At 39.6% G+C, this 25515-nt stretch overlaps 3 protein-coding genes across 4 annotated transcripts; 2 read left to right on the forward strand and 1 right to left on the reverse strand.

Annotated features, from left to right (window-relative positions):
* Positions 1-1214: 1214 nt before the first annotated feature.
* On the forward strand, positions 1215-8801 carry serbp1b (SERPINE1 mRNA binding protein 1b). 2 transcript variants are annotated; one of them, XM_017472410.3, is made up of 9 exons: positions 1215-1583; positions 4233-4401; positions 4516-4656; positions 4744-4812; positions 4893-4970; positions 5137-5320; positions 5445-5501; positions 6168-6353; positions 6481-8801. In XM_017472410.3, the coding sequence occupies exons 1-9, from the start codon at positions 1331-1333 to the stop codon at positions 6538-6540; spliced, it is 1197 nt and encodes a 398-aa protein (XP_017327899.1). In that variant the 5' UTR covers positions 1215-1330; the 3' UTR covers positions 6541-8801. The 2 variants fall into 2 exon arrangements, with proteins under 2 accessions (XP_017327899.1, XP_017327898.1); XM_017472409.3 differs by having other exon boundaries at positions 1216-1583; positions 4741-4812.
* A 1283-nt stretch (positions 8802-10084) lies between these two features.
* Positions 10085-17842, forward strand: LOC108267115 (UDP-N-acetylglucosamine/UDP-glucose/GDP-mannose transporter). Its single transcript, XM_017471079.2, has 13 exons — positions 10085-10322; positions 11344-11377; positions 11515-11601; positions 11890-11957; positions 15367-15438; positions 15528-15596; positions 15706-15808; positions 15997-16089; positions 16352-16419; positions 16606-16684; positions 16809-16891; positions 16996-17048; positions 17624-17842. The coding sequence occupies exons 1-13, from the start codon at positions 10120-10122 to the stop codon at positions 17632-17634; spliced, it is 1023 nt and encodes a 340-aa protein (XP_017326568.1). The 5' UTR covers positions 10085-10119; the 3' UTR covers positions 17635-17842.
* Positions 17843-18044: 202 nt separating this feature from the next.
* On the reverse strand, positions 18045-25342 carry LOC108267114 (uncharacterized). Its single transcript, XM_017471078.3, has 6 exons — positions 25245-25342; positions 22973-23035; positions 21740-22024; positions 20859-21137; positions 20606-20733; positions 18045-20380 (listed from the first exon to the last, which is right to left on the reverse strand). The coding sequence occupies exons 2-6, from the start codon at positions 23031-23033 to the stop codon at positions 20306-20308; spliced, it is 828 nt and encodes a 275-aa protein (XP_017326567.1). The 5' UTR covers positions 23034-23035; positions 25245-25342; the 3' UTR covers positions 18045-20305.
* Positions 25343-25515: the final 173 nt, after the last annotated feature.

The raw sequence follows: 25515 nt of genomic DNA on the forward strand, positions 1-25515 counted from the left end.
GTACTGTATATTGGGGGGGACAGATTGGTATTTCCTCAACACTGGGGGGACACGACCCCCCCCCAAAGAATGCATGGTTACGCCCATGCATTAAACGTATATATAGAGACATTACGGAGAAATATAACACAAGGATATAGAGGAGATCGCCAATGTCTCTGGTGAGAGTACATGGCTTGCTAATATAATCCGAAAACCAGGCAGGTACAGAGCCGAGAACACAACATTTCGATCAAACAGCCAATTTTCAACGAGTGTGTTATATAGTTTATGTTTAGCTTTAGAATATATATATATATATATTCTAACAGTTTCACACCCAAATTTTATATATATATATATATATATATATATATATATATATATATATATATATATATATATATATATATATGTGTGTGTGTGTGTGTGTGTGTGTGTGTGTATATATATATATATATATATATATATATATATATATATATATATATATATATATATATATATATATATATGTGTGTGTGTATGTATATGTATGTATATATATTACAGTTTCACAGCCAAATTTTTTAAATGCTGAACAGGCCATGCAAACGACTTCTTCCAGTAGCGGAAAAATGACAAATCATCAGTGACCTGTATTTCTACCTAATGCAATATGTTTTGGTCAGGCTACTCTGCTGGGGGAAAAACTGAAATTCTAAATTACAGAAATTCTAATGGTTTCCACTACAAACCATCAGCCAACCATTAATACCATTACTGGTCCTTAATAGTATCCACTAGACGTAACATGCCACCAATAGAAGGCAATAAATTATCAGTAAAGACTCACAGGGACCATTACAATTCCAATAATAACCATCATAAAGTCTGTGAGGGTTTTTTCAGCAGGTAAATTAGAGTAGCAACTGTTAGCATTATTTTCAAGATTTGTGTTGTTTTTAAGGGAGATTTGTGTCATTTTAGGGAGATTTGTGTTGTTTAGTGAGATTTGTGTTGTTCTTTAGTGAGATTGGTGTTTTTTAGGGAGACTGGTGTTGTTTAGGGAGACTTGTGTTGTTTAGGGAGACTTGTGTTGTTTAGGGAGATTTGTGTTGTTGTTTAGTGAGATTTGTGTTGTTGTTTAGGGAGATTTGTGTTGTTGTTTAGAGAGATGTGTGTTGTGTTTTGACTGAATTGAACTGCACATCCCGTGAGGCGGGAAACGCTGAATGTCCCGGATGTGCGCGAGCCGGAAGAGAAGGCGACGTCACCCGCGTCCATCTTGTATTTGCTCTTCGGCGAGCCTCTTCATTCCGCTCCCCAGCCGCGCCGAATCGGAGGAGAATCCCGCCGCCGGGGCGCCATCATGCCCGGACACCTGCAGGACGGCTTCGGCTGCGTCGTCACCAACCGCTTCGACCAGTTGCTGGATGACGAGTCCGACCCGTTCGACATATTAAAGGCGGCAGAGAACAGGAGGAAGGATGCGGCCGCCGCAGCTACCAAACCCGCTGCTCAGGCCGCCAGACAGCCCAAGAAAGAGTCGCAGAAGGAGCGGAAGAACCTGCCACCGGAGAGGAAGGAGGACCCGCAGCCTGCCGCGCCGCTCAAGAAGGACGGTATGGTGCAGAAATCTCTTAATAAACCTATATCTCCCTTTAACTCGACAACATGGTTCCGTGTTAGATTTCTGTTTTATTATTATTTTTTTTCTCCACTTACATTCACACACGTCCCTCCTTCTGCCTCGTGACTGGCTAATATACACACAAACAGCCCTCACGAGCTGCACTCTGATTGGATTAAGTCTCTGTCCAATCTGGGTACCGCTCGTGCCTAACCAATTCTACACGTGTAGGCGGGAAATCGTCAGCCAATCCTTGCTCAGGAAGGCGGGGCTTACGGGAATACGGGTGAGATAAAAAAGACAACGACGCCATCGTTTGTGTTCTCCTGTCACGTTAGAGGGCACGGAGTAACTAGTGTTGGCATTATCGTGATACGTAAGCTAGTTATGTATTCAGATAACAGCAATATTCTCTCAAAGTCAAACTCAGAAGTGCATTGTAATAAATTTCCGTGGTAACTTTTGTGGAAAAGTTTTTTTTTTATTATCATTATTATTATTAACTACGTCGTGTTTTTGTTTAGCTTCCAAGCTAAATTGATCCAGCTACATTTTACACAGTTGTACACTCTTAACTTGAAATAAACGTCTATTTTTTTTTTTATTAAATTGTTTATATTTTCATCCCCAGGACAAATGTTATGCACTCCTTCACTAATTATTATTATTAAACATTTGTCTATTTTGTCAGAATTCGTGCGACTACGTAGGCAGTGTGTTTGCTGTGGAGATAAAAATCAGCCATGTTGAACAGGCAGAAGATTAATACATCTAAAACCTCTTATTTTTAACACGTTTGATAATCATAGTGAACTGAACAGTCTCTCTGAGGGTTGATGGATAATAGTCCATGTTTTAAAGTGTATATATAAAGTAAGTTAGACTTGTCACGATAATTACCTTATCGATGTATCGCACGATATCCGGACGTGACCACGATTTCGCCCATTGTGTTTACATGAGCGTCGCCAACATTTTAGCCATTCACACGGCTTCTGTCCTCTCATCTGCTCAAGCACTGTCAAATTAACATTCAAACTATGAATTTAATATAAAAATGCACGTTCGAATGCAATAACCGTGTGCGTTCGAATTTAAGACGTGTACCAAGCACAAGTGCAGATTTTAATTAAAACATACGGTTGAAAAACAACACACAAGATATTAAGAATGTTTGGGGGGGGGGGTTGAAGAAAAATCTAGAAGGAATAGTTCTAGTGTTTGTAATAATCCAGTCACAGTTAGTAATGTGGGGGATCGAGCCGCTTCAGCTGCGTGAGCCGAAGCTGAACCGTGAATGAACAGTGGTAAACTGAAGCGATTTACTAGCGAGTTAATTCACCCACCCAAACACATCCTGTACACATACGAGATTAATCAGATATTTACACATCATAAACACGATATTACAACTCGCTTCTGCCCAAAATGACGCGAGTGAACTTGAACTTCAGTAAGTAGAACGCTAAGTCTCTTTCTCTAACAACGCAACACGGACAATGGAAAAACTAAAGCATAAAGAATTCGCAATGCAGTCCATTTTCGTTATTGTTTAGGTATCAGTGGTGTAAAATGGTCTTAAGATGACAATAATATTGTTCATCGCAGTTGTTTCTGGGACAATATATCGTCAAACAAAAGTAGTTATCATGACAGGTCTAAAGTAAACCAACGTTTAAAACGAAAGGATTCTGGATGGAAGTGACGGAACCCCAAAATCGGAGTGACCTCCTGCTACTGTCCCTTGAATGTCAATGAAAGTTAGTTAATCTAGGAAATTACAAATCTTCTCCAAATGTTCCAAAAACAACGCAGTATCAGTAATGTATGTTGTTGTTAGTAAGCGTAAGCGTTCAACATACGAACACGAGTATGAAGATAATCAGCGTTAATGTAACTTGTAAATCCGCTGTGAATTTTTGTTCGGTTTAGCCATGAAATATTTACACACAATGTCATAAGTCACGTGTCATTTCCAACCCCGTGTCCGAGTAACGTTATCCTGGAGACCAAAATCAGACACCTGAATCAGACATATTATCATGCATTTTAATTTGGAGAAACATGAAAAGTATGTAATCATAGAGATGTGAAGAATATGATTAATATCAGTATAAAGCAATTTATATTAAAAACATCTATCCAGATTAAAGAGAAAGATTATTGGACAACAAATCTACAAGTTAGGCTTACACGTACAAAGCTGCCTCAGATGTTAACACTTGGTCATGTTTCATCAGTTTACACTGAAATTCTTACCGCAAACTCAGAATATTGTCTCTTATGATATAATGTTTTTAAATCTTCACAATACAGTGTTTTTGTAACATAAAACCTTCATTCAAATGTGATTTATTTGCATAAACAGTAGCCCAGCCCCTTTCTTTTTACTGTAGTTTCTCTATTTGTTTTGATTTGAAAGTAAAAACACCACAAATATATAAAGTACAATTTTATCAGCAAAACAAGAATCAAAAGTCAAACAGTATTAAAAATATTTACTCAATCGATAAGTTGCAATTTTGGCAGATTTTCAAATTATTTCCAATAAGTAATCTGTATAAAAATGGCAACCTGGAGCTTTCGGCACGAGAAGCCTAAGTGAGTGACATGTTAAAGTCACTTCCTGTGTATGTTACAGGTGGTGTAAGGAGGATGGGGAGGAAGCAGCAGGAGCAACAGGGGCAGAACATTCCCCACCAGCAGGGGGCACCAGGAGAACGGAGACCGGAGAGACGAGTCCACCGAGAGCGTCGCTTCGAAAAGCCGCCGGAGGAAAAACATGAAGGAGGAGAATCCAGTGTGGACAAGTGAGTCCCTCTTCATCGCGGATGACGATGTTGTATTAAAAATACTCTCAAAATGATGAACATTGTCGTATATTATAACATTCATATGGATGATCCACGTTTTTCTTCCCTTAGGCCAGTGGGAGACAGACCACCAAGGGGTCGTGGTGGGGGTCGTGGAGGTCGTGGAGGTCGTGGGCGGGGAATCGGACGAACTGACGGATTTGACTCTCGAGGAAAGCGTGACTTTGATCGACACAGCGGAAACGACAGATCGTGAGTTGCCCGTATTCCTAGTTTATATATGTTGTTCAGGTTAGTAAGTTAACAAGGCAGCTTCATTTATGCTTTGTTTTCCAGCAGCCAGAAAGGTGAGGAGAAGCGAGGAGGAGCCGGATCACACAACTGGGGCAACACCAAGGAAGAAGCCAGGTGAGGCGAAATAATAATTAACCTTAATAATGGGAAGTAAACGGGGCCCCTGGTATAACTCGTACCTCTTGATCTTTCAGTGAACTGCACCAATCGGCCGCACCTGAAGCACCTATGGAAGGGGAGGAGCCTGCTGCACCTGTTGATTCAGAAAACAAGTAAGCCCCACCTCTTCACACCTGTAGGCCAATGAGTGAGTGTGGTGTTTGTTGGAATAGTTGGAAAGTCTGTGTGTTCAGGCAGTGCAGAAGTTCGATCACGTCTCGGTCTAGAGGAATCTGGTGATACAATATATGATGGTTGATGTGGTCGGTTGATTTCCAGGGAGAACGAGGTTGAAGAGGTGAAGGACGAAGGCCCTAAGGAGATGACTCTGGATGAGTGGAAGGCCATGCAGGACAAAGAACGAGCGAAAGTGGAGTTTAACATCCGTAAACCAAACGAAGGCGACGAGGGCCAGTGGAAGAAAGGATATGTTCTGCACAAGTCAAAGAGCAAAGACCTGGGCGTGAGTGACACAGCAGCTTGTCGTGTTCGTTAACAAGCATTAAAGTCTGAACTGAGCCAATCAGCTCATCACTGAAAGGTTTGTTAGGTGTGTGTCATTAGTTTCTTCGTGTTTGATTTTCCAGAGGCCGTCTGGAACTTTGATTGAAACTGGAGATGCGAACGCTGAGTCACTCCAGAAGGTAGCTACCCTCAATTTTCATACAGTCCATCATTCATTTTTAATGTCTTTTTAACATCAAATTAAAATATCACTCTGGAAATGTAAGGTGTCAGAGACCACAAGTGAACTGCGAACCACCGATGGCTGTAAAGGATCTGTCCAAAACCATCATAGTATAAAAGTAAACCTGTCTGAGACGACAATTTACTTTGTAATTGACGAGTGTGTAGCTGTAAAATACCTGCTTAACACCAAGCTTGGTTGGAAAGTTTCTTGTTTGGGTCTACACTGAATAAATGTATGAACTGTTTATCCAGAAATTGGCCGTACCATAACTGGTTATCAACACCATTTCTGTAAACTTTACAGCATGTCTGTAAAAAGAAACTGTTAATCCACACCACTGCCATAAAAAGTAAACGTTTATCCACACTGGAGCTGTAAAGTAACTGTTTATCTGCACCATCACTGTAAACTTTCTGTAAAGTGACTGTTTATGCACACACCAGCTCTAAAATAACAACTTTAATTTTATGCACATATGGGAACGTTTCGATTAAGACCAAGTCATTGCTGTATAGTAATCAGACGAGGCTGTGCCATCTGAGGCACTTGGTTGAGGCTGTGAAGTATCCATGGGCGTCACGTACGCTTTGTAAAGTTTCCTTTGATTTTGTATTGTTAGGGAGCCTCGGAAGACAGCTCAGGCGACCACCACTTCCGCAAACCAGCCAATGACATCACCTCCCAGCTGGAGATCAACTTCGGAGATTTGGGACGCCCCGGGCGTGGTCGGGGGGGCTCCCGGGGAGGCAGAGGGGGCCGGGGAGGTGGAAACCGGGCAGGGCGCGGTGGAGGCAGGTCTGAGAAGGTCAGTAACTTTATACACACACACCTACTGCAAATTTAAAAGTTAAAAATGTTGTGTTTTAAGAACAAAGCTTGTTTTTAGATTTATAATTGTATGACATGTGATGTGTTTATTTTTATATCTTCAGGGAGGCGGAGTGTCTGTTCCTAACGTGGACGACCCTGAGGCATTTCCCGCCTTGGCCTAAACCCTGACCTTTGACCCTGGAGCCCCTCCTTTACGAGGCCTGCATGCTTATAGATCCTTCAACTATAGATATCATTAAAAAAAAAAAAAGAAAAAAAAACATGTAAAAGAGAGACTGTCATGTACACCATAGTGAGGACTGAAACCCCGCCCCCATGTTAACGGACTTCTCTCGTTACACTGAAGCTAATTCTCCATAGAGCTTTTGTATTTAGAGACATGATAGATAGCAGGGATGTTCCTACAGTATTTTATTTTATTTCTGATTTGATTGCTGTTTGAATGTAAGGCTTTTTCAGCATAGCGTTTGAAGTGAGTTTAAGCTTTGGTTTGTTCTCCTTCTATTTTTGGCGTGTTTTAATATTTTTGAGCAAAAGGAGAATGTGGGACTAGTGCTAATTTTACTGTTATTGACGTTCAGAAGTAATGTATCTCTTTAAATATTTTAAACGAAGCTCTGAGGTCAAGTTTGTTTTCCTGTTACTAGATTTTCTTTTTCAGGAAGTTCTTTGCTTGGCCTGTAGCAAAACCGTAAATATGTGAATGCTTCGTGTATATATATATATATTTTTTCCTTTTGTCCATTTAATTTCTCTTGTTATGGAAGTTCTGTATGTTTGTCTTTTCTTTCTTTCTTTTTTTTTTTGTTTAGGCTGGTCCTCTCGTACGTCACCTTTTACAAAAACGTTGGGAACACTTTTAAATATGTGTGTGTGTGTGTGTGTGTGTGTGTGTCCGTCCGTCTGTGTCCTGATGTTGCTAAGTGACCAGTGTCCCTCCGTTAACGAGGGCGAAGCTTAAGTCAAAATTCAGTCAGCCAATTGTAAATTTTTAGCTAGCTGAGAAGTGAACTTTGCTAGCTGCTTAACATCACATAGCATTATTGTTAGCTAAGCTACCTACTTATGCTAACAATAGCACAGTGCTGCATTTAAGTATCGTAGGTCTGCTTGTGTAAATTTGAACTATTTTATGCTTAGCACTACATCAGATGAATAAGTTATGAGGAGGTGGGGATTGGCTAATTAATTTTAACGTAAGCTGACTCTTGGCTGAATCAGGACGTGTGTGTGTGTTTGCGTAAACAGGCATGTGCTACGGTAATTGGGTAACCGAATGACGACGATGACTGTTTTTAGGATATTGCCGTGACATTGAGTTCTCATGGGGTGGTGACGGACACGCTTCACAATTTATCTGAAAATATGGAACATTAGAAGACCGCTCGTGTAATCAATTATCACACGCACATGCCTGTACACGAGTCACCTAAAGTTCTCAAACCTGAAGTTTTATCTTTACTGTTGTTATTCTCTTCTTTTTATTATTATTAACTCCTCAGCATGCTTCATGTGGAGACGACGTCTACGAGAGTTGGGGAAAATGGCGCTACCTTCATGAACTTGTGATGCTCACATTCTTTCTGCTGTTTTGTATTGGCCATTGCGTATGAACGCTCCAGTAATGCAGGTAGTGCTTTTACAATGTAATGACTGTTTCCATGACTTCAAGAAGAAGATTGTCCTGCTGTTGCTCTTCAAAAGCATCCATCTTGGGCACACCGTGTTCGTCCACTGACTTTGCACCACAGGACAAGTGAAGCCTCATATGAACATCCGTTTGCTTCACAATTACGTGTATTTTTAAAAAATATCTTTTTTGTGGAAACCAACCAACCAATTGTCACGTCTTCTCTATATGAAGTCCGCTGAGGTTTTTATTCTCTAGCGCTGATTGTTGACATATCTTTGCACTTAGATAAATGTTTTTTTTTTTTTTTTAAAGCTAATAAGCACATGACCTGTTTTAAACCCCCTGCCCCACCCCCCCCCCCCCCCCCCCCCCCCTCTTTTTTTAACATTTTACAGCAGCACTACTCGAAGAACATGCTTGATTCAGGGTGTGTGTGAGTGAGTGAGAGTGTGTGCGTGTGTGTGGTTTATTATGAACCTGGGAGTGACAGTAAACTGGAGGACACTAGGACATGTTGGACTCCTCGGACAGTGGGGCACTCCGTGACAGGACTCTTTGTAGGACTTTTGGTTTTCCGGATGTTTCTGCATTCACACGTCCCTGTTCAATAAACTTCCCACAGATGTTAATGTCACTCTCTGCTCATGCTTTTTTATTTCTTCTTAGATCTACTCTTAAGGTTTAAATGTGTAAAGCTGGAGGTCATGATGTTATCAGAGGACCATTACAACCTTCAGCTTTTAAGTTAAATGTATGCAAAAATAATAATAAAAGAATTCTTTGAGTTGAGTTGATTTTTTTTTTATTTTTTTTTAAATCTATTCCGGATTTAGATGGCCAGAAATGACAGTTTTGACAGGTCTGAGAAATTTCTGAGGGTATGAGCACTGCTATGACGCTCATCTAAAGTCCACCAATAGTAAAACACCAGACTTACAGGACAGCTACAGATACGCTAGCATCAATGAAGAAAGTAAACAAAAAAATTTAACTGAAGGAAAAATCATATTTGACCTCAAGCTCACTCTGGAGAACAGTGTTCACCAATGTTCACCAACCCTGTTCCTGGAAATCTACCTTCAGGAAGATCAGCTCCAATCGTGCCCACCTGACCATGTAATCATTAGAAGTCTTAAGAAGTTCTTGATCTACTGGGGATGAAACCTGCAGGAAGGAAGAGAAGTGGTGACCAGTGGTGTGAAATATTTGTATTTCTGCTTGAGCTGATTTCCGGATCAAGCTGATTGATGGTGTGAGCAGAACATAGTTGTGAGACACGCTATCACAGAGCCTCTGCTGAGAATTTATCAGGATCTCGTACAGTAGAGAAGTTTCAGACTGTACTCGCCCAGGGTGTCGATAAAAACACATCACAGGATCCAGAACAGTCTTTTACTTGGTCCATGGATGTTCATGGACGTCGACTTCTCAGTTGGTCCACAACACTCCCCACAAATTCTTTTTGAATTCATTAATAAGTTTGGTAACAGTGTGGTGTGTGATGTTTCCTGTTAAAGTCCATCACAACCTTGCGACAGCTTCCCGGTCCAGCCATGAGAATGATTTCAATACCACCTTCCTTTATCAAAAACACCTGAAAAATATGTATAACATAAACTAAGAATGAAAAGTTTTGGAAGATGTGTTTTGTTAAAAATCATGGGCCACACTGTATACAGGTGTGTATAAAACACTGGACCACTGTACCGCTAAACACAGTCCTTTCTGTTTCTGGGGTCACATACAGTGTGACCTGATCTGAAATTAAAACTAAAACTAAAAACTAAGACACTGGATCAAACTTTTTTTTAATATAGTCTGTAATTTCATCGCTCTTTCAGATGAATTATCACACTGTTTGTTCACCACAAAATAACTTAATCTGAAGCACATGACGCTAAACACTCTGAACATGTCACATGTGGGGTAAAGTGTAAATACATTACACTGTAAATGGACATTTTGTGTTATTTGAATGATTATTTTTCTAACTAAACTGCTCCTTTACGATGGAAACGTTAGCCTGAGTGCAGTGTCCTTTCCCTTTAAGAGTGGGCGTGGTTTAGTGGGCGGTGTTTAGCGTGTCGGAGGTGGGAGCGGGGTAAACATGGCGGAGGCTCGGGTCCGGGTTCAGGCTCGAGCTCGAGCTCGAGCTCAGGTGAGAGTTGAGGAGAGAAACACACCTTTCCTCTCCTCACAGGACACACAGCGCGGCGGGGTTTCATTCCTCAGGTTATTCACCGCCGTGTTTTACGGCCTCAGCTCCTTCCTCATCGTGGTGCTGAATAAAAGCGTCCTGACCAACTACAGGTGAGGTCAGAGTTCAGTGTTGAGGTCAGAGTTCAGTTTAGAGGTCAGCACTTTACCTGCCTCTCTTCTTCATTATCAGTAAGACTGGAGCAGTAATTACATTAATTAATTAATTATACCCGGTTACACTGCAGTAATATCATACATCCTCTTCTCACTGTGTTTTTACTGACATCCTCTTTCATTTAATTTATAAAGTTACTCATTAACCTAAAGAAGCTGTGACACCTTGAATAAACCTAAAATAAGAATTATTATTATTATTATTATTATTATTATTATTATTATTATTTCACACTTACAGTCATAAGAAAATAGAAAAGGAACATTTGACATTGATTGATTGATTAATTTAAAAGTCCGGATGAAGGACATTTAAAGGGCAGAGTTTTTGATTTGAAGTCAGAAAGAAAGTCAGAAATGAGTTGAATTTCATTTTAATTTTGTTTGTGCTGATGTTATTTTGTAAGTGGAATTCCTGACTTTCAGTGAAGTTTAAAGTAAACAGCGGTGTTACTCTCCATATCAGCCCTGACTGATCATTTAGTATGTTATTATATGGGTGTTGTTTTTAAACAGTAATAAAAATACGAGTTTGATGAGTCTTTAGCTTTCAGCGGTGTGTCTAAAACATTTCAGAACTTTACACTATGAATAAATCAGGATTAAGTTGTGGTTTGAACACAATCCTGGGTTTGTAATTAAATCCACGTGCACTTTATTTTACTGGAGTGTGATAGTTTTTATCAGCAGCGTCGTCCTGAATTAGGAGGGACCGTGTTCTGTGCTAAATGATATTAGTGAAGACTCTGTGAAGTAACAGTGAATGTGATTTAAATACAAACTGTATACACCAGGTTAAAATGGCTTTATGTGCAGTACAAGCGTAATAAAACTCTGAGGATGAAATATTTTGTGTTATGCTGAGATTTTTTTATTGTTATTACATCTCGATGTTGTCCTACACACTGTGTGTGTGTGTGTGTGTGTGTGTGTGTGTGTGTGTGTGTGTGTGTGTCAGATTTCCATCGTCGTTATGTGTGGGGATCGGACAGGTGAGTGGTGTTAATGACCGTCTACACTAACACATTAAACATGCTGATGCATGATGATCCAGATTACACTACATAACTTTATAATAGTAAAACTCTGTGTGTGTGTGTGTGTGTGTGTGTGTGTGTGTGTGTTGCAGATGTTGGCGACGGTGTGTGTGTTGTGGTCAGGGAAAACCCTGAGACTCATCCACTTTCCGGACATGGACAGGAACATCCCACGCAAGGTGAACACAGTGTTATAAATCTACTGTCCTGAAGATGTTGGGATTAAAACTTTGTAAAGTTACAGCTTTACCTCTGACTGTTACACAGCACTGACACTGGAGACTCCTTCCTTACACGTTACATAAACATCTCCTTAAAGAGAACTTCACCACATCAACACATTTTTATTCTGTTTATTATCAGTGGAGCGTTCTCCGTACACGTCCCTGTGAATGAGCCGTTACTATAGAAACGAGAGAAATTATTAGAACAACTGCATTTATATAAACCGTGTGTGTGTGTTTCAGACATTCCCTCTACCCCTCCTGTATGTAGGTAATCAGCTAACCGGCCTCCTGGGAACTAAACAAGTCAAGTACGTCCTGAACCTCACTTCAGTTTATATAGATTTATTTATGTATTTTTATATCCTTATAAGGAGTAGTGAATGGAGAGAAAGGAATGAGTAGGGAGTAAGGAGTATATCACAGTCCCTGTAAGGGGACAGGGAATAGGAAATAAGGGATAGTGAGTAGGGAATAGGAAATAAGGGATAGTGAGTAGGGTATATGAAATAAGGGATAGTGAGTAGGGTATATGAAATAAGGGATAGTGAGTAGGGTATATGAAATAAGGGATAGTGAGTAGGGTATATGAAATAAGGGATAGTGAGTAGGGTATATGAAATAAGGGATAGTGAGTAGGGTATATGAAATAAGGGATAGTGAGTAGGGTATAGGAAATAAGGGATAGTGAGTAGGGTATATGAAATAAGGGATAGTGAGTAGGGAATATGAAATAAGGGATAGTGAGTAGGGAATATGAAATAAGGGATAGTGAGTAGGGTATATGAAATAAGGGATAGTGAGTAGGGTATATGAAATAAGGGATAGTGAGTAGGGTATATGAAATAAGGGATAGTGAGTAGGGTATATGAAATAAGGGATAGTGAGTAGGGTATATGAAATAAGGGATAGTGAGTAGGGTATAGGAAATAAGGGATAGTGAGTAGGGTATATGAAATAAGGGATAGTGAGTAGGGAATATGAAATAAGGGATAGTGAGTAGGGAATATGAAATAAGGGATAGTGAGTAGGGAATATGAAATAAGGGATAGTGAGTAGGGTATATGAAATAAGGGATAGTGAGTAGGGTATATGAAATAAGGGATAGTGAGTAGGGTATAGGAAATAAGGGATAGTGAGTAGGGTATAGGAAATAAGGGATAGTGAGTAGGGAATATGAAATAAGGGATAGTGAGTAGGGAATATGAAATAAGGGATAGTGAGTAGGGTATATGAAATAAGGGATAGTGAGTAGGGTATATGAAATAAGGGATAGTGAGTAGGGTATATGAAATAAGGGATAGTGAGTAGGGTATATGAAATAAGGGATAGTGAGTAGGGTATATGAAATAAGGGATAGTGAGTAGGGTATATGAAATAAGGGATAGTGAGTAGGGAATATGAAATAAGGGATAGTGAGTAGGGAATAGGAAATAAGGGATAGTGAGTAGGGTATATGAAATAAGGGATAGTGAGTAGGGAATAGGAAATAAGGGATAGTGAGTAGGGTATATGAAATAAGGGATAGTGAGTAGGGTATATGAAATAAGGGATAGTGAGTAGGGTATATGAAATAAGGGATAGTGAGTAGGGTATAGGAAATAAGGGATAGTGAGTAGGGTATATGAAATAAGGGATAGTGAGTAGGGAATATGAAATAAGGGATAGTGAGTAGGGAATAGGAAATAAGGGATAGTGAGTAGGGTATATGAAATAAGGGATAGTGAGTAGGGAATAGGAAATAAGGGATAGTGAGTAGGGTATATGAAATAAGGGATAGTGAGTAGGGTATATGAAATAAGGGATAGTGAGTAGGGAATAGGAAATAAGGGATAGTGAGTAGGGTATATGAAATAAGGGATAGTGAGTAGGGTATATGAAATAAGGGATAGTGAGTAGGGTATATGAAATAAGGGATAGTGAGTAGGGAATATGAAATAAGGGATAGTGAGTAGGGTATATGAAATAAGGGATAGTGAGTAGGGAATATGAAATAAGGGATAGTGAGTAGGGTATATGAAATAAGGGATAGTGAGTAGGGTATATGAAATAAGGGATAGTGAGTAGGGTATATGAAATAAGGGATAGTGAGTAGGGTATATGAAATAAGGGATAGTGAGTAGGGTATATGAAATAAGGGATAGTGAGTAGGGTATATGAAATAAGGGATAGTGAGTAGGGTATATGAAATAAGGGATAGTGAGTAGGGAATAGGAAATAAGGGATAGTGAGTAGGGAATTTGAAATAAGGGATAGTGAGTAGGGTATATGAAATAAGGGATAGTGAGTAGGGTATATGAAATAAGGGATAGTGAGTAGGGTATATGAAATAAGGGATAGTGAGTAGGGTATATGAAATAAGGGATAGTGAGTAGGGTATATGAAATAAGGGATAGTGAGTAGGGAATAGGAAATAAGGGATAGTGAGTAGGGAATTTGAAATAAGGGATAGTGAGTAGGGTATATGAAATAAGGGATAGTGAGTAGGGAATATGAAATAAGGGATAGTGAGTAGGGTATATGAAATAAGGGATAGTGAGTAGGGAATATGAAATAAGGGATAGTGAGTAGGGTATATGAAATAAGGGATAGTGAGTAGGGTATATGAAATAAGGGATAGTGAGTAGGGAATATGAAATAAGGGATAGTGAGTAGGGAATATGAAATAAGGGATAGTGAGTAGGGTATATGAAATAAGGGATAGTGAGTAGGGAATATGAAATAAGGGATAGTGAGTAGGGAATAGGAAATAAGGGATAGTGAGTAGGGTATATGAAATAAGGGATAGTGAGTAGGGAATTTGAAATAAGGGATAGTGAGTAGGGAATAGGAAATAAGGGATAGTGAGTAGGGTATATGAAATAAGGGATAGTGAGTAGGGAATAGGAAATAAGGGATAGTGAGTAGGGTATATGAAATAAGGGATAGTGAGTAGGGTATATGAAATAAGGGATAGTGAGTAGGGAATAGGAAATAAGGGATAGTGAGTAGGGTATATGAAATAAGGGATAGTGAGTAGGGTATATGAAATAAGGGATAGTGAGTAGGGAATATGAAATAAGGGATAGTGAGTAGGGTATATGAAATAAGGGATAGTGAGTAGGGAATATGAAATAAGGGATAGTGAGTAGGGTATATGAAATAAGGGATAGTGAGTAGGGTATATGAAATAAGGGATAGTGAGTAGGGTATATGAAATAAGGGATAGTGAGTAGGGTATATGAAATAAGGGATAGTGAGTAGGGTATATGAAATAAGGGATAGTGAGTAGGGAATAGGAAATAAGGGATAGTGAGTAGGGAATTTGAAATAAGGGATAGTGAGTAGGGTATATGAAATAAGGGATAGTGAGTAGGGAATATGAAATAAGGGATAGTGAGTAGGGTATATGAAATAAGGGATAGTGAGTAGGGAATATGAAATAAGGGATAGTGAGTAGGGTATATGAAATAAGGGATAGTGAGTAGGGTATATGAAATAAGGGATAGTGAGTAGGGAATATGAAATAAGGGATAGTGAGTAGGGAATATGAAATAAGGGATAGTGAGTAGGGTATATGAAATAAGGGATAGTGAGTAGGGAATAGGGACTACCTGTATAGCCCAGGAGACGGACCACACTGTAAACACAATATTTAGAAATTTAAAGCGAGTCATGCTCTCTTTTGCCCTGAACTCTGTGTGTGTGTGTGTGTGTGTGTGTGTGTGTGTGATTTTGCAGCTTGCCAATGTTCACTGTGCTCAGGAGATTCTCCATTTTATTCACCATGTTAGCAGAGAGCTACCTGCTCAGGTACACACACACACACACACACACACACACACACACAAGAGTGGGACAGTGTGATAAACTGCTGCCATGTTGAATGTGTGTGTGTACAGGAAGACGTATTCATGGAGTGTACAGCTGACAGTATTCAGTATGATGGTAGGAGCGTTTATCGCTGCCAGGTAAAGATTTACGGATATTTACAGAAATCTGTAATGAACAGTGTATAACACAACACTTTTTTTACTCACACACTCCATGCTGTGTGTGTGTGTGTGTGTGTTGCTACAGTACAGACTTGACCTTTGACCTCCAAGGCTACACATCTATCACGGTCAATAACGTATTAACTGCAGCTAACGGCGCTTACATGAAGAAGAAACTCGACTCCAAGGTCCTGAACAGTGAAGCGTTTTCGTCCAGGTGTCACCCAGTTACCATGACAACTGGCTGTTACCTACCGACCGTACTAATGTAGTACACACTGATGAAATGGTGTAGCCATTGCTAGTGTATAATTGTATTTAATTTCCTCTGTGTGTGTGTGTGTGTGTGTGTGTGTGTGTGTGTGTGTGTTTACAGGAACTGGGGGAGTATGGCCTGCTGTATTATAACGCGTTATTCATGATCATACCCACTGTGTGTGTCGCTTACTACACTGGAGACCTGCAACAAGTAATACATTTACATTACATTTACATTTACATGTATTCACTTAGCGGACGCTTTTATCCAAAGCGACTTACAAATGAGAAAAATACAAGCAAATAATACACTGTAATAATGTATTGTTACATTGTACTGTAATAATACAGTAATGCACACACACACACCCCTTCACTTTACACATGAAACACACTTGGTGTTTATTCGAGCGAGTGTGTGATTATAGTGTGTGTGTGTGTGTGTGTGTGTGTGTGTGTGTGTGTTAACGCAGGCTGCGAGTTTCGATGGCTGGACTGATTTACTCTTTCTCACTCAGTTTACTCTCTCCTGTGTAATGGGGTGAGATATCACACACACACACACACACACACACACACATACACACACACACACACATACACACGCAGTTAATTCATATTCCAGCTGTTGTATTTCCTTCTATCAGTATAAACCCTCAGGATTAGTAAAATCATGAATTATGACATTGTGTGTGTGTGTGTGTGTGTGTGTGTGTGTGTGTGTTAGGTTTGTCCTCATGTACTCCATTGTGTTATGCACACACTACAACTCTGCCCTGACCACCACCATCATCGGCTGTGTGAAGGTCAGTCTGTGTTTGTTTATTTGTTTGCTTTTGTTTTTGTTTGTTTAATATAACCTGTACGTGTGTGTGTACGTGTGTGTGTACGTGTGTGTGTGTGTGTGTGTGTGTGTGTGTGTGATGTTAGAACATCATGGTAGCTTATGTGGGGATGGTGTTTGGTGGCGATTACGTCTTCACCTGGTTGAACTTCATCGGCTTAAACATCAGGTAAACACACACACACACACACACACACACACACACACACACACACACTGTGACACGTTCTCAGTTCATTTTTTTTTAACGTGTTATGTTTGTCTCTGTATCAGCATCACCGGGAGCCTCGTCTACTCCTACATCACCTTCACTCAGGAGGGCACCAGTGAGTGTGCACTTCATATTACACTTATTATTATTATTTTTATTATTATTATTATTACTACTACTACACATCAGTGTTGGCGTGTCCCAAACCACACACTCATCTCCATCTTCATCGTAATATTAATGTGTAAAATAAGTGAATGAAACAAAAAGGGGAGAATGTGAGTTTCTCTCGCGACCCCACTGGTAAATCCAGAGACTTCACATGGGGTCAAGACCCCTAGTTTGGGAACAGCTGATCTAAAAGCTTTTTTTGCGTGAACATGCACGTGTGCGCTTTACATGGTCACTATGACTGTAATTGGTCACAAAACTGGTGTTTTCGGAAGGGTCCAGCCCACTCAGCGCTGGATGGAGTGTAATGTATCCCGTTAGCTAGATCTAGAACGTTCAAGTCCTTACAATGTAAGGGTTCTGTGTTGTAAAGTCTACGTTCTAGAACTCTGTACGTCTCTGGTTTAATGTGTGGTGTGTTAGTGCACTAGGTAGGGCATAGGGCTCATGTGTAGGGGATAGTGAGAATAAGGTGGTATTGTGGACATGACTCTCTCTCTCTCACTCATGAATCATCAGAGAGCTCCTGATGAAGAGGACGGATGAGTGTGAGAACCATGAAGCTGCTGTGTGTGTGTGTGTGTGTGTGTGTGTGTGTGGTTGATTTGTAATGAAATGAATATCAGTTTTTAATGAAGTGTTCCAGACTGTGTGTTAAAACTGTATATTATAATTTTGTCATTTGTTTTGTAATGAATAATTAATAATGCAGTTACACAGTAAAGGACGTCACCTCTACTGAGTGCATTGGTCTGAGATCTGTACTAATGGGCTAATCTGCTTCTAGTTAATACACATACATATAAAACATCTACTTATTTCTCATGTGCTCAGATATACTATAGCTCTTACACGAACACTCATGCTCTTATCTGTGTACAATGCGGTGTAGTTTCACAATCAGCTGTATCTTTACACTGAAAACAAACATCATCACAAATCACATGATCCTTTTATTATGATTTATTATCTAACTGAAGCAAACAATTTTCAAAACTGGAATTTACTATTAGCATAATGAAGTAATATAACAAACTGTAGCCATACCTTTAAAAACCTCCATAAAATCAGTTAACCAGCAAAGCAACCACATTCAGAAAATAAAAATATTATACACAACAGCCCACATTTACATGCAATGTATGTCTGAGTAATACGTGATTAATTATCCCAGTGTTGTTCCCAAGTTCAAGATCAATTTGTATTCAGATGAGTACACCTCATTCAAACTCTTCACAACTTTACACTGTGTGCATTTGTAATCATAGTGAGAAACACACGCGTGCACACAGTCACGCACACACACACACACACACACACACATATACACAGTTACACACACACCCCATCCTCACAAACACTTTATAGCTTGAAATTTCTGTACAGTTGTAAACTTGTTCGTTCACTCACACATACTTCACGTTAGGGATGTCACGAGAACCGATACTCCGGTACCAACACTCTTAAAACGTGACGGTACTTGTTTTTCTGCAGTAGCTTAGGTACCGAGGTAATGAAGGTACTGAGTTTGCAATTATTCCGGTCCTGAAGGGGGCAGCAAATACGTCTAAGTGTTTTAGTCGATCCACAAGTGGTGAGGAAGAAGAACGCCTAAAAGCACTAACTACAAAAGATGGCAACAATTTTAACTCCGGCCCAAGGTGGAGAGGAAAGGTAGCCGGATTCTGGTGTGCAGCCGATGATATCGTTCATTTCAGACAAAGCGAGGAAACACCTGGAATTTGACGAAGCACCTGAAAGACGGTCCTGTATTATGTTTGTTGGAGACAGCTGCATTGTGGCGGGAAACCAGCTAACGTTATGCTCCATGTAATATTAGTGATAGACAGTTATTTGTTAACGACACTAACGCATTGCAGTGTTATAAACTACCTCCGAATGGGCCACCATGCATCTCCATTCAGCCCGTGTCCCGTCAGATAAATGTAGCCTCATGTCACTAATTATTCACATGTTCATGCTTTTAATGAATCTTTCTGTCCCGACACCATATCAGTGAATTTAAACTAACGTTCAGAGTATAAGGGGTGTGTGTGTGCGTGTGTTTAGGAGTGCACCTTAGTACTTGTTATTAGCACTTAGCACTGTTTTATTAGTCATTGTCAGACAGTGTTTTGATAACTAAAATATCCCTCTCACTCTCTGTCTCTCTCTCTGGTGGTATTAGTCAGAGGAGGATGTCCTCCAGGATTTTAAAAAAAAAAAAAAAAGTTTATTTATTTACTTTATTTTTAAACCACACCGTGGTATCGACTTTGGTATGGAGTATCGTGTACTTTTGGTGGTATCGGTACCGACTACTAGATTTTTGGTATCGTGACATCCTTAATTCACATATACACTTATAAGACTTAATGTGCAAGAGAAGGTGCATATGTGCATTGTAAACATTTAACCATGTAAACATGAGACTTCATGTGCAATAAACAGAATAATGTGCAATGTAAACATGTGAAAGGTTTGGTAGTGGTCCATGGTGTTCTCATGTAAATGTGGGTGTTCAGCCTTGCTTTTGCACTCCTGTAGCGTCTGCCTGATGGTAGGAGTGTGAATAGGCTGTGTTGAGGGAGGCTATTGTCCTTAATGCTTAATGATGTTGTGCACCCTCTTGGTGACCCTGGCCTGGTAGGGCTGTTCCACTGTAGAGTCTTACAGTCCTGACTTGTGCAGCTTCCAAACCAGACTGTGATGGAGCTGCTGAGGATGCTTTCAATTGTACACCTGTAGAAGCTGCTGAGGATTCGGCAGAGGTGTGCAGTGTTGTGAAAGCAGGTGTGATCCTCTGTGATGTGAACACCAAGGAATTTGAAAGTATTCACTCTCTCCACCTCTGGCTCACCAACGTGGAGTGCTGACTACTCCTCCCTGCTCCTTCTGTGGATCAACAACCATCTCCTTTGTTTTGTTAACTTTTATGGAGAGACTGTTGTCCTCGCACCACTTCACTAGGTCAGCCACTACCATCCTGTTGAATGCTGAGCTATAGTCAATAAACAGTATTCGAACATAGCTATCCTTGTTTTCCAAATGTGTGAGGCTGTTTGGAAACTAGGCATTAAAAAATGTTGAGGTAGTAAAAAAATGTTGAGGTAGTAAAAAGTGGTTACTTTTTCCTCATCCCAATCAACTGTTATGGCGTCAGTGAAGGAGTAAAAGCTCCGCTCTTTCTCTACTCCATAATTATAAAAGTTTATCCAAAGATTCCTTCGCTGTGGCACCGTTGGAAGCTCCACCCTCGCTCTGCTGTAACATCACCTGGAGGTACAAGTTAAATATACATCATCCTCATAAGCAGAATGACTAATTCTGGTTAACAGTTCCTTCTGTAAAATGTAGTAAAATCTATAAAACATTTTACTGCATCTTAAAAAGAGTGCCTACATGATTCAACACTGCCACAATATTTAGTAACACTAACTTCAGCTGTGTTTAGTAAAAAAACATCACCACACCACCATGCTGTCTGCCTCTGGTGCTTACCTTTCTCCTCCTCCTCCTCAGGTACATAATCACTGCTACACCACCACCAACCAACACCATCAGTACCACCATCAGTCCAATCACCCATGCTGGTACAGCACTCGTCTGCTCTTTGGGTGTATCTGGGCCTAGAACAGAACGTGTGTTTTGGTCACTTGTATTTGTATTGTCTTGAGGAAGTTGGCACACGTTTCCATCAGGATTAATACATTCTATCTTATTTTAATCTATTCCACGGATCCCCAAGACGTACCTTCCACAAACACGGTGTACACGTGAATAACTTCATCGTTCTTAATGTCCCGAACGGTGTAATCTCCGCTGTCAGACACATTTAGCCGTTCCAGTGTGAGGTTCGGGTAACGGAGTGATACTCTCTGAGTGTATTCATCTTTACACTGCAGTCTGCTAACCACAGTGCAGATCTGTTCATGTGAACCGCTGCTATTATAAATCACCTCCACTGGCTCTGGTACGGGCAACATCAGGATCAGATCTTCACCAGGATTAAGCTGAACTGATGACTTCACAGCTAAAGAAAGAAAAGAGAATCAGGAGATAATCAGGTGTATGCAGATGTATTCATTAAAGCCTGATTTGTCAGTACTGCTTCCAAAAATTGTCCTGATCAAACTTTAGAAAGCCCTTTCACCTCACCATGGACCACGTACTTAAACTAGTTCACTATTCACCAAGACCAACTCTGTGTTCTGATCAATACAGCACTCGCGTAAACATAACTTCATCAAACTCAAGGACATTCTTTAAGCACCAAACTGAGTTGCTCTGGACCTAATTCAGAATTCAGAATACAGGAAATGTAAAATTCGTACTCGCTTTTCATTTCATGCACTTTTACGGAGTTTGAACAAAAAAAAAAAACATTTCCAGGTATTCCAGGACAATTTTTTAATAAAAAAAAAAGCCACATTAAAACACTTTAAAAGCACATCAAGGACCTGTGAGACCCCCAAAAATATCTGATGTGGAGGTAGAATATCAGTGCAAACGCTTCAGAGAGTAACCATCTGAAGTGCCTTACCAATGCCCTGATGGGAATCTGTTTGGAAGGAAGCATGAATTAGGCTTAAGACTCATCTACAGTAGGACATTAGAACAGGCGAGGACACTTACGCTCGATGCAGAGCCGGACATGACAGATGTCTTCAGTGTTGCACTCACAGGCAAAGAAGGTCCTCTTGGTGTAATCAGCTTCCATGACGGTGAGGACGTTCCTCTTTTGATGATGGGAGATTTGATATCCCTTGTTTGAGCTACAGGATGTCTGATTACAATGAGCCAGCAGTTCTTGCTGGTTACCCATGACCCATTTTACCAACCCAGAACACTCGTGTTCACAGGTGAGGTCAACAGACTGATGAAGCTTCGCCTTTACAGATGTGAAATCCAGTGCTAGTACTGAAAGAGAGATTAATGTTCCTTAATATTAACATCAGGGTGAAAACATGCGAAGATTACTGCGGTCTCAAAAGGTAAGCTTATTCATAATCCGTTGGAGATGTGATGAATGTGTGTAGACTTTTCATCAATTATTGCAAGATATTTATGCTGTGGAGCTTCAGACCTGTACGTTTGAGCAACTTCAGACGACTTGAATTAATGAGTATAATATTAGTGCCTAAAAATGTGAGCCTCTGTATTTTGAATTTCCTTTTGTGGCATATTTAATACCTTAATGCAGTGGTTCTGAACCAGGGGAGAGTTCGGAAGGGGGCGCAAATTGTTTTCAAGAAAAATTCATTTGGGGACTCGGTGTTTTTTATTGCTTTTGAAATAGAATGTGCATAAATGAAAACCCCTGTGTTCTCTCCCTCTTTATTTTCTTTTTACTGGGGAGAGGCAGAGCTTAGCCTTTTATCTACCTGTCAGTGCAGACCAGTGTTCCCAACTTAGCGACTTTTCATACCCGTTTAGCGGTGTTTTTATATATAAGTCAGGTACATAAGTATTTGGACGGCGACACATTTTTGGTCATTTTGCCTCTGTACACCACCACAGTGGCTTTGAAAGTAATGATGGCCTAATGATGATTACGTTTGTTTGTCCAATTACTTTGAGCTTGTGAAAATGGAGGGATTTATTTGGAGGCTGTAATTCCTAAACAGTTACTGCAATATTTTTGTTAAACCCCTTGAATTAAAGCTGAAAGTCTACACTTCAGTCACATCTTGATTGCTTCGTTTTAAATCCATTGTGGTGGTGCACAGAGGCAACAATTGTGTCACTGTCCAAATACTTATGGACCTGACCGTGTGTATATGTATATACACATACTGGGCTTAATTTAAAAGTTGAAGTTAAAGTAGAAGAGCCCAGTGTGAGCCGTTAGAATGTGATCACACTCACCAGTGATGGATGTGAAGCTGAGTAAGAACACGACATGATGATGAACGCTGGAGTACCGCATATCTGAGGAGACAACAACACCATCAGCACTGCACACCTAAAAATGCATATACAGTGCAGATTCTATTCCAGAGCAATTGGTGAAAAACCTGAAATACATAATGCAAAACCTTCACCACATTTGACTGGAAAATTCAAATCCAGAGGATGATTTTATTATTTTTGAGGACTTCAATAAAGTAAATATGACAATAGTTTTGTCCAAATGCCAGAAGTATATTCATCTCCACACATGTTGGGATCAGACTACAGACCAGCGGAGTCACACATGCTGTCCAGTAAAGGTTCTAATCCAGTCCACCAATGAGTTTAGAAACAGTGATCTAAATTAAAATAATTGTCTTGTGGAGAGAGTCTGTTATTCCACTGGGGGCAAAATAGAGCAATAAACGTGCTAATTATGTCATTTTTTATTTGCAGATTGCTTTAGCCCATTCGCTTTGAAAAAGAAGTCATTTAGGTGCTGCACAACAATGGGGGTGAATACCTTGACACTTTTTATTCGTATATCATTTTGCAATCTATATTGAGTTCCCCCCAAAATTTTGTATTATGGGCTATTTTGTTTGGATTCAAGACATATAGTGCCAATTACGTTCCCCTCCTACCAGTAAAAGCCAAACCTGGAGTTCCTTTTCAGTTTACGGAGTGACTTCAAATGAACATGGCTGCACACATCGCGAGAAGTAAACAAAGCAGCAGTTCTTACCTTTAAATGAGTTATGCTGTATATATACACACACACACAATTATTTTCTTTAGACCAATCAATATACAGACATATTCACTTTTAAAATCTAGAGCACTATTAGGCATGAGACAGAATTTCATTGTCTCGAATATGGTGATACAAAATACTGGAGAGAGGAATTTACTTCTTGTATCGTGATATTTCCATTTAATATTCATTATGAGCTCTCTCTCTTCTTGCTACTTTACATGAGCATGGGAAATAAATCAGAAATGGCCCATAGTACACTACTGCTCACTGTTTTCACACGATCCACAATCAGTAGAAGGGCAGTCACTGTAAACCCCATACACATATATGCTCTCCAGATTCTACTGTGGCTATCTTGACTGGTTAAAATCAGTGCCTGAGTGCTGCGCTTCATGTAAGTAAAGCTTGCACCTAAAAATGATTCAGGAGCAGGTCATGTGTTGTGCTAGCAGTGCTGTAACTACAAACTCATTCCAGTGCCGTGAGGAAATATGCTAAATAAAATCAAGATTGTGTCCGACAGCAGTAGGAGCGTTATTTAATCATTTAAAGCACAATCTACCATCAAACAACCTTACCATATTAAACTGTTACCATGAAATACCTTCAGGACAGTTTCACTAAAATTTTATTTGTTTATAGTGTATCTGTCTGGCTAATAGCTTTCAAACAGAAACCGGTCAAATGCATCTCTCCAACCGACTACCCCTGCTTGTTTAAACAAAAGAACGCATTTATAAAATCTTTAGAATAAATGTTATTACTGAATAGTTCATACCCTCTAATAGTTTCTGTTCACTCATTTCCCCAAAACAAAGAGTAATGGTGTGTTTAATCATCATGTTCACAACAGCTCTGTGAAAACACTGTAGTTGTTGGGAGTAATTACTGGAAGGCTTTATATAAAGTTTATTTTGGACTGCAGTGCTTTATTCTATACAGGTAGTGGTATATTATTTGATAAATATTCATAATATATTTGTGTAGTTATTTATTTTCTTGATTTAACTTTTTTTTTTTTTTTTTTAAATAAAAGCTTTTTTTAAAAAAAGGTTTATTAAGCTTTCCCTAAAAGTGTCTATTATAATTACCGTACTAATACAATAAACATGATGTTTATTAGTCGATTCTCCTTTTGATAATGAATTTAAATCCTGTTATTGTACTCATACCCTGGACACCGGTTCAACCCGGAAGTAACTGTACCACTGACACAGAATATAAAACATAAAGATTAAACCTCTAATAACACATGCCACCAATGCTGGAATGTTAAATCTATAATAAATACAGTAAATACAGTCAATACAGTATCATGACCATAAATTTCACTGTGTACAGAAGAAAATTCACATTCTTTAAGAAAAGTGTGACGCAGATGTTAATACCCAGATTATCACCGCGATTTCACCTCTAAACCAGTTACGGAGGTTTTTAACTAATCTATCGATACATTTTTAATGTTTACACATACACAGGATAAACACTTACTGTTCTCACAAGTGTAAACCGCAGAAGCACAACAGCGTTCAGCAGAACCGTGAATGAGTGTACTTTCACTTTAAATCAGATGTTCCGCTTTATCCAATCACAGACGAGAACCGAGGACACGCCTTACACCCTTCATAAACAACAAGAGGAGTAGGAGTTACATAACCCACAGTTCAGCAGGAAAGGTCCACCAGAGAGGTACGTTTTCTCTTACAGGCCTCGCAGCACCAACGCCTACTCGATAAAAGCTAAATAAAGAGATGTTCGCTTT

The sequence above is a fragment of the Ictalurus punctatus genome, chromosome 7, assembly GCF_001660625.3.
Source record: "Ictalurus punctatus breed USDA103 chromosome 7, Coco_2.0, whole genome shotgun sequence".
Classification (NCBI taxonomy): Eukaryota; Metazoa; Chordata; class Actinopteri; order Siluriformes; family Ictaluridae; genus Ictalurus; species Ictalurus punctatus.